Source organism: Muntiacus reevesi, chromosome 9 (genome assembly GCF_963930625.1).
Source record: "Muntiacus reevesi chromosome 9, mMunRee1.1, whole genome shotgun sequence".
NCBI lineage: Eukaryota > Metazoa > Chordata > Mammalia > Artiodactyla > Cervidae > Muntiacus > Muntiacus reevesi.
In genome coordinates, this window is record NC_089257.1 from 18,408,575 (window position 1) to 18,424,289 (window position 15,715).

A 15,715-nucleotide genomic window follows, 5' to 3' on the forward strand; every position below is an offset into this window, starting at 1 on the left:
ATTATTTTTAAAAAATAGAATCTGCCTGTAGCGGGGGGTGGGGAGGGGGGCGTGGGAGAGGAAGACAAACAATTAAAAAAGAAAAAAAATGCTGTTTTATAAAGAATGCTGTATAATATAGTTTGCCTGGTCCTTGTCCCAGATTCCTGAATGGAAATGTCTAAACCCTTGGAATGTCTTTGCTATTCATGGTGGGGCCTTTGGATCACATCTGAGTTTAAGCTAACCAGACAAAAAACCTGGGCTCAGTCACCGGTGACTAGAGTTGGGGCTTTGACCCAGCCCCACCGGTGGAAAAGGGATGGGGGCTGGAAATTGAGTTGAATGACTTGGCCGAAGTTTTGATTAACCATGCCTCAATGATGAAACCCCAATATAAACTCTGGACCCTGCGCTCGATGGAGCTTCCTGACTGGTGAACACACAGATGTGTGGGAAGGATGATGAGTCCCAACCTACAAGGAGAGGACACAGGACTCTGTGTCCGGACCCCTCTCGGACTCTGCCCTTTCTGTCTCTTCGTTTGGATGGTCCTGGTTTGTATCCTGCACAAGAAAACTGTAATTTTAAGTATAGCAAGTTGCTGAACCTGAAAGGCTCATGGGAAACCACAAATCTGTGGCCAGTTGGTCAGACGTGCAGGTGGCCTGGGGACCTCCAAACTTACAGCTCGTGTCTGAAGTGAGTGCAGCCTGTTTGGGGACTGTGTCATCATACTTGTGGGGTCTACACTAACTCTGGTGGTTTGGGACAGAACTTGACTGTATTAGAAAAGAGAAGTTTTGGAAATGCCCTAAACCGCAAGAAGGCATGAAAATTATATCCTGGCACAATAGAGGAAATTCACCCTCTCTACAAACTATCATCCTACCATCCTACCATGCTCCTCTAATCCTTTCTTGCATACTAAAACAATAGCCTCTGTCCTTTCTTGAGCCAGAGTCATTTTATACCTGGGCTACAGGGGAAGGGGGAAAAAAAAAAGGAAAAGGAAGAAGGTTGTTTCCAGACATTCAAAGTTTATCACTGGCGCTCTCTCAACTAACCTTATCTTGCCCTTCTATTTTTTGTCCCCTCTTAGGCACCCTTGGGCTTCCCTGGTAGCTCAGTCAGTAAGAATCCACCTGCAAGTCAGCAGACCTAGGTTTGATCCCTGGGTTGGAAAGATCCCCTGGAGAACAAAACAGCAACCCGCTCCAGTATTCTTGCCTGGGAAAGCTCATGGACAGAGGAGTCTGGTGGGCTGCAGTCCATAGGGTCACAAGACTTGGACACGACTTGGCAACTAAATCACCAGCACCACCTAAGCACTTCCACTAGTCATCAACCTACCACTACAGTTTCCTCTTTAAGCCTCGCTACTTCATTTCAAAATGATTTCTTCACATCTTTCATTAACTAAAATAGTCATTCCTCAAGGTGACTGATCCAGCAAGTAGACAGTAAACTGAACACACTAATACCAATAAGATGTAAATGAAGATGTCATCACTCTTTCAGAGATATTTACATTTCAAAAGAAGGCACTTTAAAACTAATTTCTAAATAGTAAAGTTCCTGAGAATGGCAAGAAGATCATCTGTAGCTTTACATATTTTAAAACCCTCTGAAAAAGCAGCAAGACTCTTCTACTTGTAATTTCTTTCATCAGCTGGGACTGGGAAGCCACATAAAAACTTCCCAAGGTGCCTAAGATTCCTCCCTTCCCAGGGTTCCTAGAAAAGGTTTCCTCAGCCCAGTTCCTACAGCCCTGTGGTTCCCGCTCAGCCACCTGCCTCCTGTCCCTCTGACGCTTTGGGGACTGAACTATAAGGAAGCCTTCTAGAGATCTCAACCAAACTAATTCCCTGGGAGTTTGCCATTTTGAAGCTAAGCTGTCCTTTCCCCGAAGTAGCTAATAATACTTTTGGGTCTTTTGTTAAGAAGCTTTGAAAATTAAGTATAAACGGTTACAGAGTGGACTGATCTTAACTATTAATCTCTGCTCAAACTATCTTTTAAGATATTTATTCCCAACACTCAACAGTTTTCCATCCCAGAACACACACTAAGTTATAGGGGGACAAACAGAACACAAACGCTTCTGATGTTTTCCCCATAATCCATACGGCTGCACAGGTAAGGATAATCAAGAGATACTTTTGCATTCGGCTGAGAAGGGAAGACACCAATTAAAAAAACAATCCACCAAATACATTAAGAGAACAATTATTTATTTATGAAGGGCACAGGAAGAAAAGAGAATAACGTCTACTTCAGATTTTGCAATCAGCTGACTTTTATTGTCTATACATGCTGTTGCTATTTAAATGACGCCTCTTAATGTAATTATGGGCACTGTGTAGAGAGAGAAATAAGTTGATGGGTAATCAACAGGTCTAAGACCCTAAGCCCTTGCAGACCCTGTACCCACTGATTTTCTGGACTCTACAAGTTACATAAACAATGACATATGGGTGGAGAGGACCTTCACAGCACTTGGCATGGGGAAACTCTTGGTCCAGTATGCATTAAAAGCTTGAAAAAAGCTATGGTTGATTTTTTAAAAAAATGAATCACAAACTAAGCATCTTTTTCCAGAAGGACCTTTCTATTTTTGCCTCTAGAATAAAGAATGCCACTATTTAAAAGTAAAAAAAAAGAAAAAAGTCAGAGTGGAATTTGAGAAAAGTATTGTCTATGGCATACTTCAAAACCAAGTCTACTCCCCTGGCCTTGGTAAATTACGCCTTCTGTGATGTATTGTATGAAGTCCTCCAAACCAATCTGGAACACACATGAGAGTCTCTCTTGAGGAATCAAGTGAGCATTATAATAGTCACATTCTGTTAACCAATTGTTTGCTTACTGAAAGCAGGACTGATGTCATTTTCTCTAAATAGCTGGAGTTTTTTTTTTTTTTTTTTTAAGTTTTCTTAAACCTGTGTTTCTTGGCATTTGCCTGACAGAAGACAGACAATGTTTGCTTATTTTACACAACAGAGTAAAGAGTTCATCATCTCAGCCTTACACATTTGCAGTCTGATCAAGTTATGGTGAGCTTTCAGTATGAATTCACAGAATTCATGGCCATTTTTTTCCCCACTTATCTTATTGAAAACTTAATATTTCTTTCCTAACACAGAGCATTTTCTATTGCAATTCTGAAAATAGAAATTTTCTTTATTAAGTACTGACTATGCTTTTAGTGGTCAATGCTACTCAAACAAATGGAATATACCTTGGTGATTTTTCTTTCTTTTTATCATTACTGGTTTCATTAAAATTTTTTCAGTAGAAAAAAAATCTTTCTCATGACTTAATATGGATTGACTGCTAAATCTTACTAGAAATCAATGTATATGTTTGTTATTTTAGGTAATGTTATAAAGGTGAGACTGACATTAAGCAGAGGAGGAAGGAGAATAAACTAAGATCATTTTCCCCTTCTTAGACAGAGGCGGAGGTATAATGGGATCTTGACTGGGGTGGGGGGAAGAGGGAACAAAGTGAAGGGCTATATGTTCAGGTAACAATAACAATATAAAAAAATCAATACCAGACCCCTCCCACAAGTTCTAGATGGTTACACCCACACTAGAGAAAGAACTGTAAGGTTTAGGTTGAATAAAACCTAGTAGTGAGATAAAATTTAGCTCATAAGGACATTTTAATATTTTCCTCAAAACTCTTGGCAAATTAAAATTATAATGCCATATATCTGCTAATAAATGTCAATAATAATTATACAAAGCTTATGATTAAGGAGATAGCTCTGACAGATTAGGAAGAAAACAAAGTGTATAGCCAATTAATAGTATAATGAATGTGAAAGTGCTGCTATAAACTTTAAACGAGCATGAGCTCTAGTTATTTTTATTATTGAGCTGCAACCAACCTAGAAATCAAAACTTAAGTTGTCTGTGTATGTGTGTGGGGGCCTAAGTAAGTATTCAATCAAATTGTTTAATTACAGTATAACGTCAAAGCCACACTGTTAAGATTTTAACCTCAACCTCAGCACTGCTGAGATTTCAGCCTGATCATTCTTTGCGGAGGGAATCTATTTGAGCACTTGAGCATGTTTACCAGCATTCCCTCCCGCCCTTCACAGGGGCCAACAGAGCTTCCTCCTCTCTCCTCAATTAGTGACAACCAGAAATGTGTCTGGATATTGCCAGACACTGCAAAATTGCCCAGGTTAAAAGCCATGTCAAAGTGTAAGAAAAACCTCGTAGTTATACTTATGGCTCTCCCACACAAACTGAGTATGAAAGACAGCCAAGATGAAATGGAGATAGATGTCTATCACTAGGCATGTGTATGGCTCAGATGGTAAAGAATCTCCGTGCAATGCAGGAGACCAATTCGATCCCTGGATCAGGAAGATCCCCTGGAGAGGAGGGAATGGCTACCCACTCCAGTAGTCTTGCCTGGAGAACTCCATGGACAGAGAAGCCTGGTGGGCTAGAGTCCACGGGGTCACAAAGAGTCAGACACTACTGCGCAACTAACACTTTTCACTTGGTATGGGTGGCTACCGAACATTTAAAAGGTAGCTAGTCTGAACTGAGATAATGTTATAAATGTCAAACATACCCTATGACTTGAAGACTTGCTATGAGAAAAAGAATAAAAAATGTTTCCAAAAATGCTACATGGATTACTTGGTTAAAATGATAAAACTTTGGATATAGTGGGTTAAAATAAAACACATTACTAAAATTAAGTTTTTTTCACTTATTAAAAATGTGGCTACAAGACAGGTTAAAATCACATACGTGGTTTGCATTATATTTCCAGTGGACAGTGCTGAACTTGTGCAAAAAACTACCCCTCTTCCACACTAGTTCCAGGCAGCCCTTGATGACACAGAGCTCTGTCCCAGTTTTCCTCTTTACTTTCTCTCCATTCTCCTTGGATTAGCTCCAGTCTCCTTTCTCCAATGAGATGACGACTCAGAGATGACTGACCTCTAAGCTCTCTCTCTAGTTCAGAGCTCTACTGTAAACTAGACCCCTAAGTCCAGCTTGACAACCCCACCTGGTGGGGAGGGGATGAACTGGGATCGACATAAATACACTTCTGTTGTAGGGGTTTTGTCGCTAAGTTGTATCTGACTCTTTTGCAACCCCATGGACTGTAGCCCACCAGGCTTCTCTGTCCATGGGATTTCCCAGGCAAGAATACTGGAGTGGGTTGCCATTTCCTCCTGCAGGGGATCTTCCTGGCCCAGGGATGGAGCCCTGAGTTGGCAGTGGCAGACAATCTCCTGCATTGGCAGGCGTATTTTTTTTTTTTTTTTTACCATTGAGCCATCAGAAAAGCCCACATATACACTACTATATATAAAATAGATAACTAACGAGAACCTACTGTTTACCACAGGGAACTCTGTTCCGTGCTCTGTGCTGACCTAAACGGGAAGGAAATCCAGAAAAGAGGAGATACGTGTATACGTATAGCGGATTCACTTTGCTGTACAAGAGAAACTAACAGTATTGTAAAGCAACTATACTCAAATAAAAATTAATTTAAAAAAAAACAACCCATTTGGGCATCCTAGAGGATCCCCAAACTTAAACGATCCTCGTTCCCAAAAAGATTCCTTTTCTAGGATTCCCCATTTTATTAGATGGTATTATTGACACAGATGTTCAAGCCAGAAACCTGAAGGTCATCAAGAGTTCTCCTGCGTCTCTCATGTGTAGAGTCCTGCTTCCTCTACTCCGTCCATATTTCTGGAATCGCCCTTTTCCCTACCCTACTGGCTAGGCCACGTCACCACTATTTTTCCCGTATCAACTCTGCCGTTCCTTTTACCCTCTTTATTACACCCTGCCCTCTCCGTCTCAACACTTATCCCATTGATAACGATTTTTGATCAGGGCTGTCTTTCCATTCCATTCCATTATACTACATAAAGCTAGGTGCTTTCCTGTTCAGCGTTGTATCTCCAGTTCACTGACTGGTGAATGACTAAAGAAGGGGTGGAAACTGCGGACTCGCAGGCTGTAATTTACTAAGGGGCCGAACTACAAAAGCAGCGGTTCCGTTAGCATATGTGGCCCAGGAAAATATCAGTTCTTAGGTCTAAATGTTAATGCTTATGTACTGACACAAGTCCTAGGATTCTGGAAGTGGGTACCCTGTACCTCATCCTTCACAGATCTACCTGTTGTGCCTAAACTCACGCTGTAGACTTTCTATATACTGGGTCAGGAAAGGACAGCTGAAGAATGCCTTTTATAACACTCCAACTCTAAAGGAAATCAACCCTGAATATTCAGTGGAAGGACTGATGCTGAAGCCGAAGCTCCAATACTTTGGCCACCTGATGTGAAGGGCTGACTCACTGGGAAAAGACCCTGATGCTGGGAAAGGTTGAGGATGGGAGGAGAAGGGGTGACAGTGGAAGAGATGGTTGGATGGCATCACCAACTCAGTGGACATGAGTTTGAGCAAACTCTGGGAGACAGTGAAAGGCAGGGAAGCCCGGCAGGCGGCGGTCCCTGGGGTCACAAAGAGTCGGACAGGACTGAGACTGCGCAGCAGCAACAAGCCCTTCAGCAGCCTGACTGGCGCCTGACATCTTCCATCTTCAGTGGCACAGCCCAGAGGAGTTACAATTTCAAAGTCACCTGGTGAAAAGCAGCTGAAATCTTACAAAGCTAAGAACCACTGTGATTAACTGAACTACCCCTGAAAGAAAGCCATTCTCCAAGAACACAAGTTCAAAATAAGTCTCCTCTCATTAGGGGTCCTCGATGCACCTCCTGGCCTAAGTCAGTCTTCACTCTCTAATCCATGACTAGCTGGAAAGGGTTTCGGAGAGATTTTGGCAGTGTCTATCCTAAATAGTAAGCTATAGCTGCTACTGACTTGGAGGTTTAGAAAAAAGTCCAGTTTTAACAATGTTAGTCGTGATTTACGCTTAGCTAAGGGAAGAAGAGCTTGTGAAAGACTCCAGGGGGTGTATGCATTAGAGAAGAACAAGGCAAATACTAGAACAGTGTGTTCACTCATCTTTTGCTCTCCTATAAGTGTGAGAGTTACATTGAGGGTAAGTGGGGTATGGTGATGGTGACACGGGCCAGGCGGGGGCTGAGAAGATAGCATAGTAAAGCCAGGGTTAACCCCAGGCCCAAGGGCACCATGGAGGGCGATACGTATATAGTACTTTTTAATTGCCTTACCAATAAATTACATGAGAGGTCATTCTTTTATAGTATGAGGAAGACAGGTGGGGTCCTGACTAAAGAAAAATTAGGAAACATTTTTTAAAAGTATTTTCTCTGTCATTCCTCCTGTTATACTCCAATACAGAAAACAATGGCAAGTGCCAGATTCACACCCATGTAGGCAGGGGGATAATGAGATTTAGTGAAGAAGTGATGTTTTTCTGAACTAGATGCCCTTTTTCTTTCTAGAAATGAGTCAGAGAATGGCGGGTAACTTTTTGAAGCCTGTATTTTTTTTCTCCTTAAAATCTGGTGAATCTTTTCCGTAACAAGGTCTAATAGTTCCTACATCTCAGCAAAAGCATCGATTTTTGGTAATAAGAGTAAGGTAGCTGAGGTGTAACATAAGGAAGTAATAGACTTGGAAAAAAACAAATACAGTAAGTCCGCTACACGTGAACCTTCAAGTTGCAAACTTTCAAAGATGTGAACAGCACCCACATGTCCAATCACGTGGGTTAGTGCGTGTGTGTGGCATACACTGTCATATGCATGCATCCTCTACAAGCGGCGGTGCTTCTGTGTACTTGACTGTACAGTACTGTATAGAGGTTGGATGGTATCATCGACTCAATGAACGTGAGTCTAAGCAGACTCCAGGAGACAGTGAAGGGCAGAGAAGCCTGGCATGCTGCAGTCCGCGGGGTTGCAAAGAGTCAGATACGACTAGGTGGCTGAACAAAAACTGCATCGAGTGTAGTCGTGCAGTATCTTTATTTTAAGCCCAGGACATCTGGAAGCAAGCTTCAAGCAGCAATGATATGGCTGGTACACCACTGCTGAAAAGTACGATAGTACTTTTAGTACACTATTGAAAAGTACAAAAGTACAATACTCAACAGGATTTTTCAAGGTACTGTGTGCACTGTGTAAGATTAAAAACATGTTCTTTTGGTTTTTGTGCTTGTTTGTTATGTGTTATTTGTGTGAAAAATACTATGCACCTATTACAGTACAGTATTACATAGCCAGCTGTGTTAGCTGGGACCTAGGCTAACTTTGGTTAACTTACTAACTGGACTTATGAACACACTCTCAGAATGGAACTCGTTTTTAGGTAGGGGATTTACTGTGGTGGCTAAAACCCAGGTACAGTTCTCAACCTCTGTGTGACCTCAGGCAAGTCACTCATCTGAGTCACGTCTTCTCAACTGGGGTGATAGCTCCCCTCAGTGGGCAAAAACTGTTTTGGGGGTGTGGTGTGAGCTCTTAACCTTTCTGTATATAAAGCACAGGTATAGCACATAAACAAGATACACAGTGTATCTGTGGTATTAAAATTTCATGGGAGGGAAGATTAGTGGAAAATAATGTCTAAAAAGACTCCTTGTTGGGGAGAAGGTAATACTGAACAAAGGCTAAGAAATACCCCTCTAAACTTTTATTTCCTGAACTGTCAAATTGGGTCAGCATCAGCTGCTGTAAAAGATTATAACAATATAGCTATATTTAAATACATACCGAGAGAATGAAAGACTGGAAATAAAGCGGGCCGAGAAAACAATCTAAATTGTAGTCGTCATTAAAATACAACACAAAACGTAAATATTCATGCATATATAAATTAATATCATCTAATGATCATTTGTATTAACAAGACAATTTTCTTTTCACTAGTTAGGCCACCAGTTGAACACCTAACATTCAAAATGAAAACAGTCCTAATCAATAGATGCAAGAAGAATCTATAAATGTAACAAAGATACAAACCTAAAACACCAATCTCAAGATCTGCCAAGTTTGTTTTAATTTTGCCATAAATATCTTCTAATGTAAAGTCAACAGCAATGGTCTTTGTTTCCACTTTGAATTTTTCTCCTAGGGGAAAAAAAACACAAATGGAGAGAGGATAATTAATATATGGCAAATAAGATTCAAGCATTTGATGGCATTACTCTTTCAAACACTTTCCCTGCCCCAATTTGAGATGAAATTTAGACCAGGATAATTTTAAGCAATCATGAGACCATCTAAGAGATGCTATAGAGTCAGCACAATAGTTCTGAAGTAAGAATTCCAGTGTTATTACAGAGTTGCCTAAATGTTCCTTAATCAGTTCTCCTATAAATCAATAATGATGACTTTTTAGACCCTTAGGTACAAACTATAAAACATGGTTCATATCATCATGTTATATACTCTTTAAATATCTCTAGCTTTGTGATTTTAATTGCAAACTGATAACTTCTTTCTTTCTGGAAGAAGTCTCTATGTCACAAAATATTGTAAAGTGTGATCTATTAAAACCAAAAAATTCATATTATTAATCTGGAAATAAAAAGAATATGATATTAGAATTTGGAAACTTGGTTAATAATAAATAGTCGCTACATTTAAAAAGCCCACATAAAATGCACAGTAACGGAGCCACAAAGTGACACAAGAAAGGCCTGCGTTCCACTGTGCACAGGGCTATTTAGGTCCGAACAGAGCTAAGAAAGAAGACAGAAAGTGAAGCCGCTCAGCCGTGTCCGACTCTGCAACCCCACGGGCTGCAGCCTACCAGGCCCCTCAGGCCATGGAATTTTCCAGGCAAGAGTACTGGAGTGGGGTGCCATTAAGGGAGATGACAAACTGAGAAGTGAGACACTGGAGAAAGCATACTCATGAGAAGGAACACGTCATGGTGATTTCTGCCTTCACTAGTGAGCTGCTCTGAGAACATAGCATCAACTGAGAGGTTACCGAGACATGGGTACCAATTTCACTTCCACACTTATTTGCTAAATGACTTTGAGCAAGTCACATACCCTCTATGGGCCTCTGCATCCTCCTGTGAAAATGAAGGTACTAATACTCGTTAGTACTATCAACACAAAGGTACAAAACTATTACCTTTAGTACTATCAATACTACTATGTACTGGCATACAGGAGGCAGTCCATAAAGTCTCTGAGAATGTTTATTCTCTGGAACTGGATGAGAATTCAAAAGAATTAATTTAAAAACCCTACTTCCAAAAATAAAATGTTCTTCCTTTGAAGTCAATGCCAGCTCATCACAGAATATACAGCATTAATCCTGAGATTTCTGTTCTTGACCTAAAAGGATTTATGTCTGAAACTAAAACAGCTGGTTCACGACAGATTTATTCTTAGTTAGACTCAATGAAAAGTTATCGACCCTAGATAGGAATCCATGAATAAACCAGAGAGGATAATAACTGACCTGGAAAACACCTTATCTAATGTTAAAGGTACACCTACATTTTGAGTTATGATATGTGCTCATGTAATGGACAGCCAGTTATAAGACTGTAACTTCCCCATAGCTGGTCCAACATATCTTATCACAAATGGTTCACAGAATCTACCACAAGTAAGAAAAGAACTTTGCCTTTATTAGAGCCACCAATTCACAAGAAAAAAGACCAAAATCAAAAGGCTGAAGGAAATCTTTTATTGAAAGTAAAACTTTATTCCAGAGGTAAAATAAGATAAAATTTATCTATTTATTTAAGAAAAGCAAAGTCTGTTTCCACACTAGCACTATACGCTGACATTTAGGAAAATTTCTCTCTAGTAATAAAATCCACCTAACAGCCACTGAATCAAATTTACTTTAAGATCTCAGAAGATTTGGTGAATGTACTTCCATGGCACAGCCTTATATACCTATGGCATAAGTAAGTTTTCTTATGTCGCCACATTAGGATAAATAAAATGGCTTTTGATGCAAGTTTTTCCAGATATATAAAAATTTGAACTTATACCTGAATTTCTCTGAATCCTGCTCTAGTCCAGTTAACACTGTTTTCTTTCTCTTTTCTTTGCTGCCCCTATTGTGGGCTTCTCTTTTTTTAAAAACATAGGTCAGATCCTGTCCCTTCCTTCCTTGCAAACCTCCAAAGGGTGTCATCTCACATACAGTAAGAAACAAAGTCTTCAGCAACAGCCTGATACCAAACTCATCTTGACCCATCTACTCTCTGGTCACTCCCCAGCCTTGTTCACAGGGGTCCGGGCAGTTCTGTAGACACGGAATCTTCTCCAAATAAACTCACAGCTTTTGCACTTTCTATGCCCTCTGTCTGGAATGCTCTTCCAGATCCCGTGTCTCTGCTGGGTCAGAGAAGTCTTCCTTGACTGGCCTTTTAAAAAAGGCAGCTACTCCTCTACTGCACTCCACCTCCCCCTTCTCTGCTTTCGTTCATTCCACGGTGCTTACCCCTCTCTAATCTACTATGTACTTTGCTAATGTACATGTTTATTGTCGTCCGCTCCCACCAGAATTAAGCTTGTGAGGACAAGGACTTGGATCTGTTTTGTTCAGTTGCTCAACAATGTCACAAAGGTTCCAGGGTCCTTCCACCCTCTCTTATTCCTCTAGACTGGCTCTTCTCTTGGTTTCAAGAGGGCCACTGCCATTCCAAGCATCCATGCAGGTAACGTTCAGAAGCAGCAATGGGACATCCTGTTATAGGTCCCTTTTATAGTGAGGAAAACTCCCCCCAGAAGAATCCAGGAGTCTGCTCTCACATTTCCTTTCTCAGGGTTATGGGCTATGCATGCTCTTGACCAGGGCCATGGACCAGCTTTGAGGACTCCATGAACTCCCCCCGAAACCGCCACCACCAAGTTGTGTGAGTCAAAAATAGTAGCACGTACATAAAAACAGGACAGGAGATGCCGCTCTCTGGGCCAAGGCCATTAGAAGAGAATAATGACAGATGTTCTAAAAGGCTGGGGTGGGAGACAGCTGGCTTCCTTAGGAACTGTGGAAATAAATCTAGGCATCTCCCTCTTCCCCGCTTCCCATAGCCTATCAACTCTCATCTGGCCCTGCCAACAGAAGCCAACACAGATGAACAAGAACCCTCTGTTTTAAACATGAGCGCAAGGATGCAACAAGCACCTGGAACATAAGTGGGGACCGTTATATTCAGGTTTGAGCAAATCTTTTGGCCATTCCAATATAACCTTCACTTCCACATTTACCACGTCTCCTACCCGAGGCTCTTCATACGACCACCAGTCTACAACCCAGCAACAGCCCACCACTAGAGAAGAGTAAGAACTTCACCGAAGCTCTGGAGACATACTTCTGAGGACCCTGATCCTTGTCCCCCACAACGGTCCACGACATGACTGCCTCTGTTGTCTTTCTTCCAAGGTAGAAGCTGTGATAAGTTAAAATCAATACCCTAAGTACTGTGGGATAAAGATATATAACAATTCCTCCAATTATGTCTCAGCATTTTTTTTTAAAATTACATAAAATACTTTTTTTCTTTTGAAAAGTAACTTTTTTCTTGAGGTACCTCTCTTTGCTGGCTTGAGAAATGAAATTAAACTCATCTCTTGGTATCGATATATTTTGTTTCTAGGACGCCCTGTGAATATAAAAATCCACGGAGGTTCAAGTTCCATATTCGGCCCACCATATCTACTAATTCTACCAACTCAGGATTGTAAACATAACACGTGATCCTGGGGTTGGTTGGATCTAGTACGTGGAACTCATGAACACAGAAGGTAGTGAGTACTACCAGTAAGATCTGGACCAGAATTGACGAATTTCCCATGCAGGATACATGAACTAAAAATCAACTTCAAAAGCAAAAGGAATATTTTTGTAACCCTCCATAACATTTCTCTCTTCTTTCAAATAAAAAGATAGTTAGAATTAATTAGAAGTCAAATATCACACAGTACCTGTCTTCTAAAAATGCTGACTGTGCTGTTTTTGTTTTTAAGTGACCTCTTTTTATTTCAACCTGTCACTTTGTTCTTACAAGATTCCATTCTGGTTTTGTGAAATCTCACCACAGGAAAAAGTATTCTTTTCAAGATCTAGGTCTTTCACATCAGTATTTAGAAAAAGGAAGCTTAACAGTTAGTTGTTTTTATTTCTTTAAAGTCAAAAAAAAAACCAATCCAGGAACTTTTGAAAAAATTACCATAAAATTTAAAATATCAGCTATTGAAATAACTACTTTATGGCAATTAATACTCTGAAGATCAATATAGTTCAACATTTTGCCAAGAGTAGAACCATTTTTCTATTTAACACAAAACACTTTTCATTTAAAGTAGAAGGAGTACAGTTTTTACACATTAAACCAAAGTAAAAGCAAAAGTGCTGATTTAGAATGTCCTCCTATATTATTGGAACTAAGAATACAGATCTGACACCAATCATCTAGACTCTAGGATGTCCTAAAGAACGCAAAGGTACCATGTAAAATGCTTAGGGTGCAATTAATAGTCTACCAACTAAACAGGAGTAATACCTGATAACAGCCATTACAGTAATAACTCATAGGCTATCATTTGCTAAGAATCAACTAGATGCCAAATAGTTTACTAAACGACATATGTCGTTTAATCTGCAGAAGAATTTACTGGTAGCTTGCTGAAACTTACAAATGACTATTATCATAAATTCCAGTTTTCATCATTTGAAAGGCTATCATTTATTTACGTTTTTTTAAATTTTGAAATAATCTCAATCAAAGTTGCAAATACTGTACAAGGAACTTTTTTCCTGAGCCATGTTTCATTCAGTTGCTTCAGATTCCATCACCCATAAATATTTCAATGTAGCCATTCTCAAATAGTGACCCATGACCCTGATGGCTCTTTAGAGTCAAAATCACTAAGACATTATTTGCCTTTGCTAGTTGGTGATAAATGCACCAACAGCACAAAAGTAATGGTGGGTAAAACTGCCAGAATCTTTGCAAGAAACCTAACTGTTAAAAGTCACCGTGTTCTTCACATACCTGCAGTAAAAAAGAAAAAAGTCCGTTTCGTTACAGAATGGCTCCTGATGAAGCAGTAAAATAATTTTTATTAAATCTCTACCCTTGAGTACACATCTCTTTAATGTTCCATGTGACAAAATGGGAAGTCTACATAAAGCGCTTTCTCTGCATACCCAGTGTAATGGCCGTCCTGAGAAAAAGCAAGCACACCTGAATTGTGAGCTGAATGAGCTGCCCTTTTTTCAGGCAGCATCCTTTTCCCTTAAAGAACAACTGACAGAAAAACTGTAATTATTCAGATTTGGCAGACATATCCTAAAAATGGATGAAGTAAGTCTGGCACTTCAACAAAAGCAACAGGATTTACTGTCCATGGTAAAATTGGAGATTTTAAATGAAAATTAGAATTCTGTAAAACTTATATCCACCATCCTGAGACTGAAAGAAAAGATTTTTTTTCCTGATGAGATTAGGACTGATATCAGCAATTTTAATTTGCCGGGGGGTGGGGGGGACTGTGTCAACATTTGTAAGATTCGCAAAACTCAGGAATCAATATTTTCCAAAGACCAATCATAAAGTTAAAAAATCATGATGGACAAAAGACCTCTTCAATGTGGGAGACAGACATACGGATTTTAAGGTAATGGAGTATGAAAAGCCCACTGATATGTTTTCAGATTCCATATCACAGCAAACCTTGAAGAAATTTCCACTAAAGGAAAGCTGGTGTAGTAACAAAAAAAAAACAATCCACAATTATCTGAAGAGGCTACCCAGATCACTTCCTCTTCTCCGGCTGCACATCTGCGTAAACAGAGCCTCTTCCCACGTGCTGTGCTTACCTGCTCAGCCGTGTCTGACTCTGTGACCCCAGGGACCACCAGCTCCTCTGTCCATGGGATTCTCCAGGCAAGAACACTGCAGCGGGTTGCCATGCCCTCTCCAGGGGATCTTTCCGACCCAGGGATCGAACCCACGTCTCCCGCATTGCAGGCAGATTCTTTACCATCTGAGCCCCCAGGGAGGCCCAAGAATGCTGGAGTGGGTAGCCTATTCCTTCTCCAGGGCATCTTCCTGACCCAGGAATCAAACAGGTGGATTCTTTACCAGCTGAGCTACCATGGAAGCCCTTTCTTTTTAAACTTCAACCAAAAGAACGTATCTTCACATAATGAGTACAGAAACAGATCTGCAAACACAACTGTCTTCTATGTCAGATATCAAAGAGAGTTTTAAAAATGTAAAGTAATGCCACTCTTCTCACTGAATCTTGTTGTTTCAGAAGATAGTTACTGTCCTTACTAAAAATACATTACACTAACACAGAATGGGTTTATTGCTATTACTTTTACATGAATTAAAAAACTATTTTAAAAAATTGGCCAGCTTGACTTTCTAATACAATAAACATTGATAGCTGTATCCTACACAAACGAAAGCTCTATGGGATTCTCCACAATTTTTAAGTGTACAGAAGTGTATAAAATAGGAAGTTATGTATAAATATGTATAACTATGAAAGGGACATTCTTAAACTTTTTAGTCTCAGGACAGTTTAAGAATGTCCCTTTCATATTTAATTCCTACAGTCTCCTAAATATTATATAAGCATCAAAATTAAGAAATTAACCTTGATACAGTATTGCCTTGTAATTCTTGGAATCTATTCAAATTTCATCAGTTGTCTCAATGATGTCCTTACAGCAAAAGGATCCAAACCAGAATCACCCGTTGCATTTAGCTGCCATGTCTGTGTAGCCTTTCAACCTACAACAGTTTTCCGGTC

At 40.1% G+C, this 15,715-nt stretch overlaps 1 protein-coding gene across 1 annotated transcript in view; it reads right to left on the reverse strand.

Moving 5' to 3' along the window:
- The window catches only part of HSD17B12 (hydroxysteroid 17-beta dehydrogenase 12), a 166,237-nt gene that overhangs the window by 55,802 nt on the left and 94,720 nt on the right, over positions 1–15,715 (reverse strand). The window contains exon 4 of the mRNA XM_065944514.1: positions 8,931–9,038. Coding sequence (XP_065800586.1) covers positions 8,931–9,038 — 108 coding nt within the window. The remainder of the gene's footprint in view (positions 1–8,930; positions 9,039–15,715) is intronic.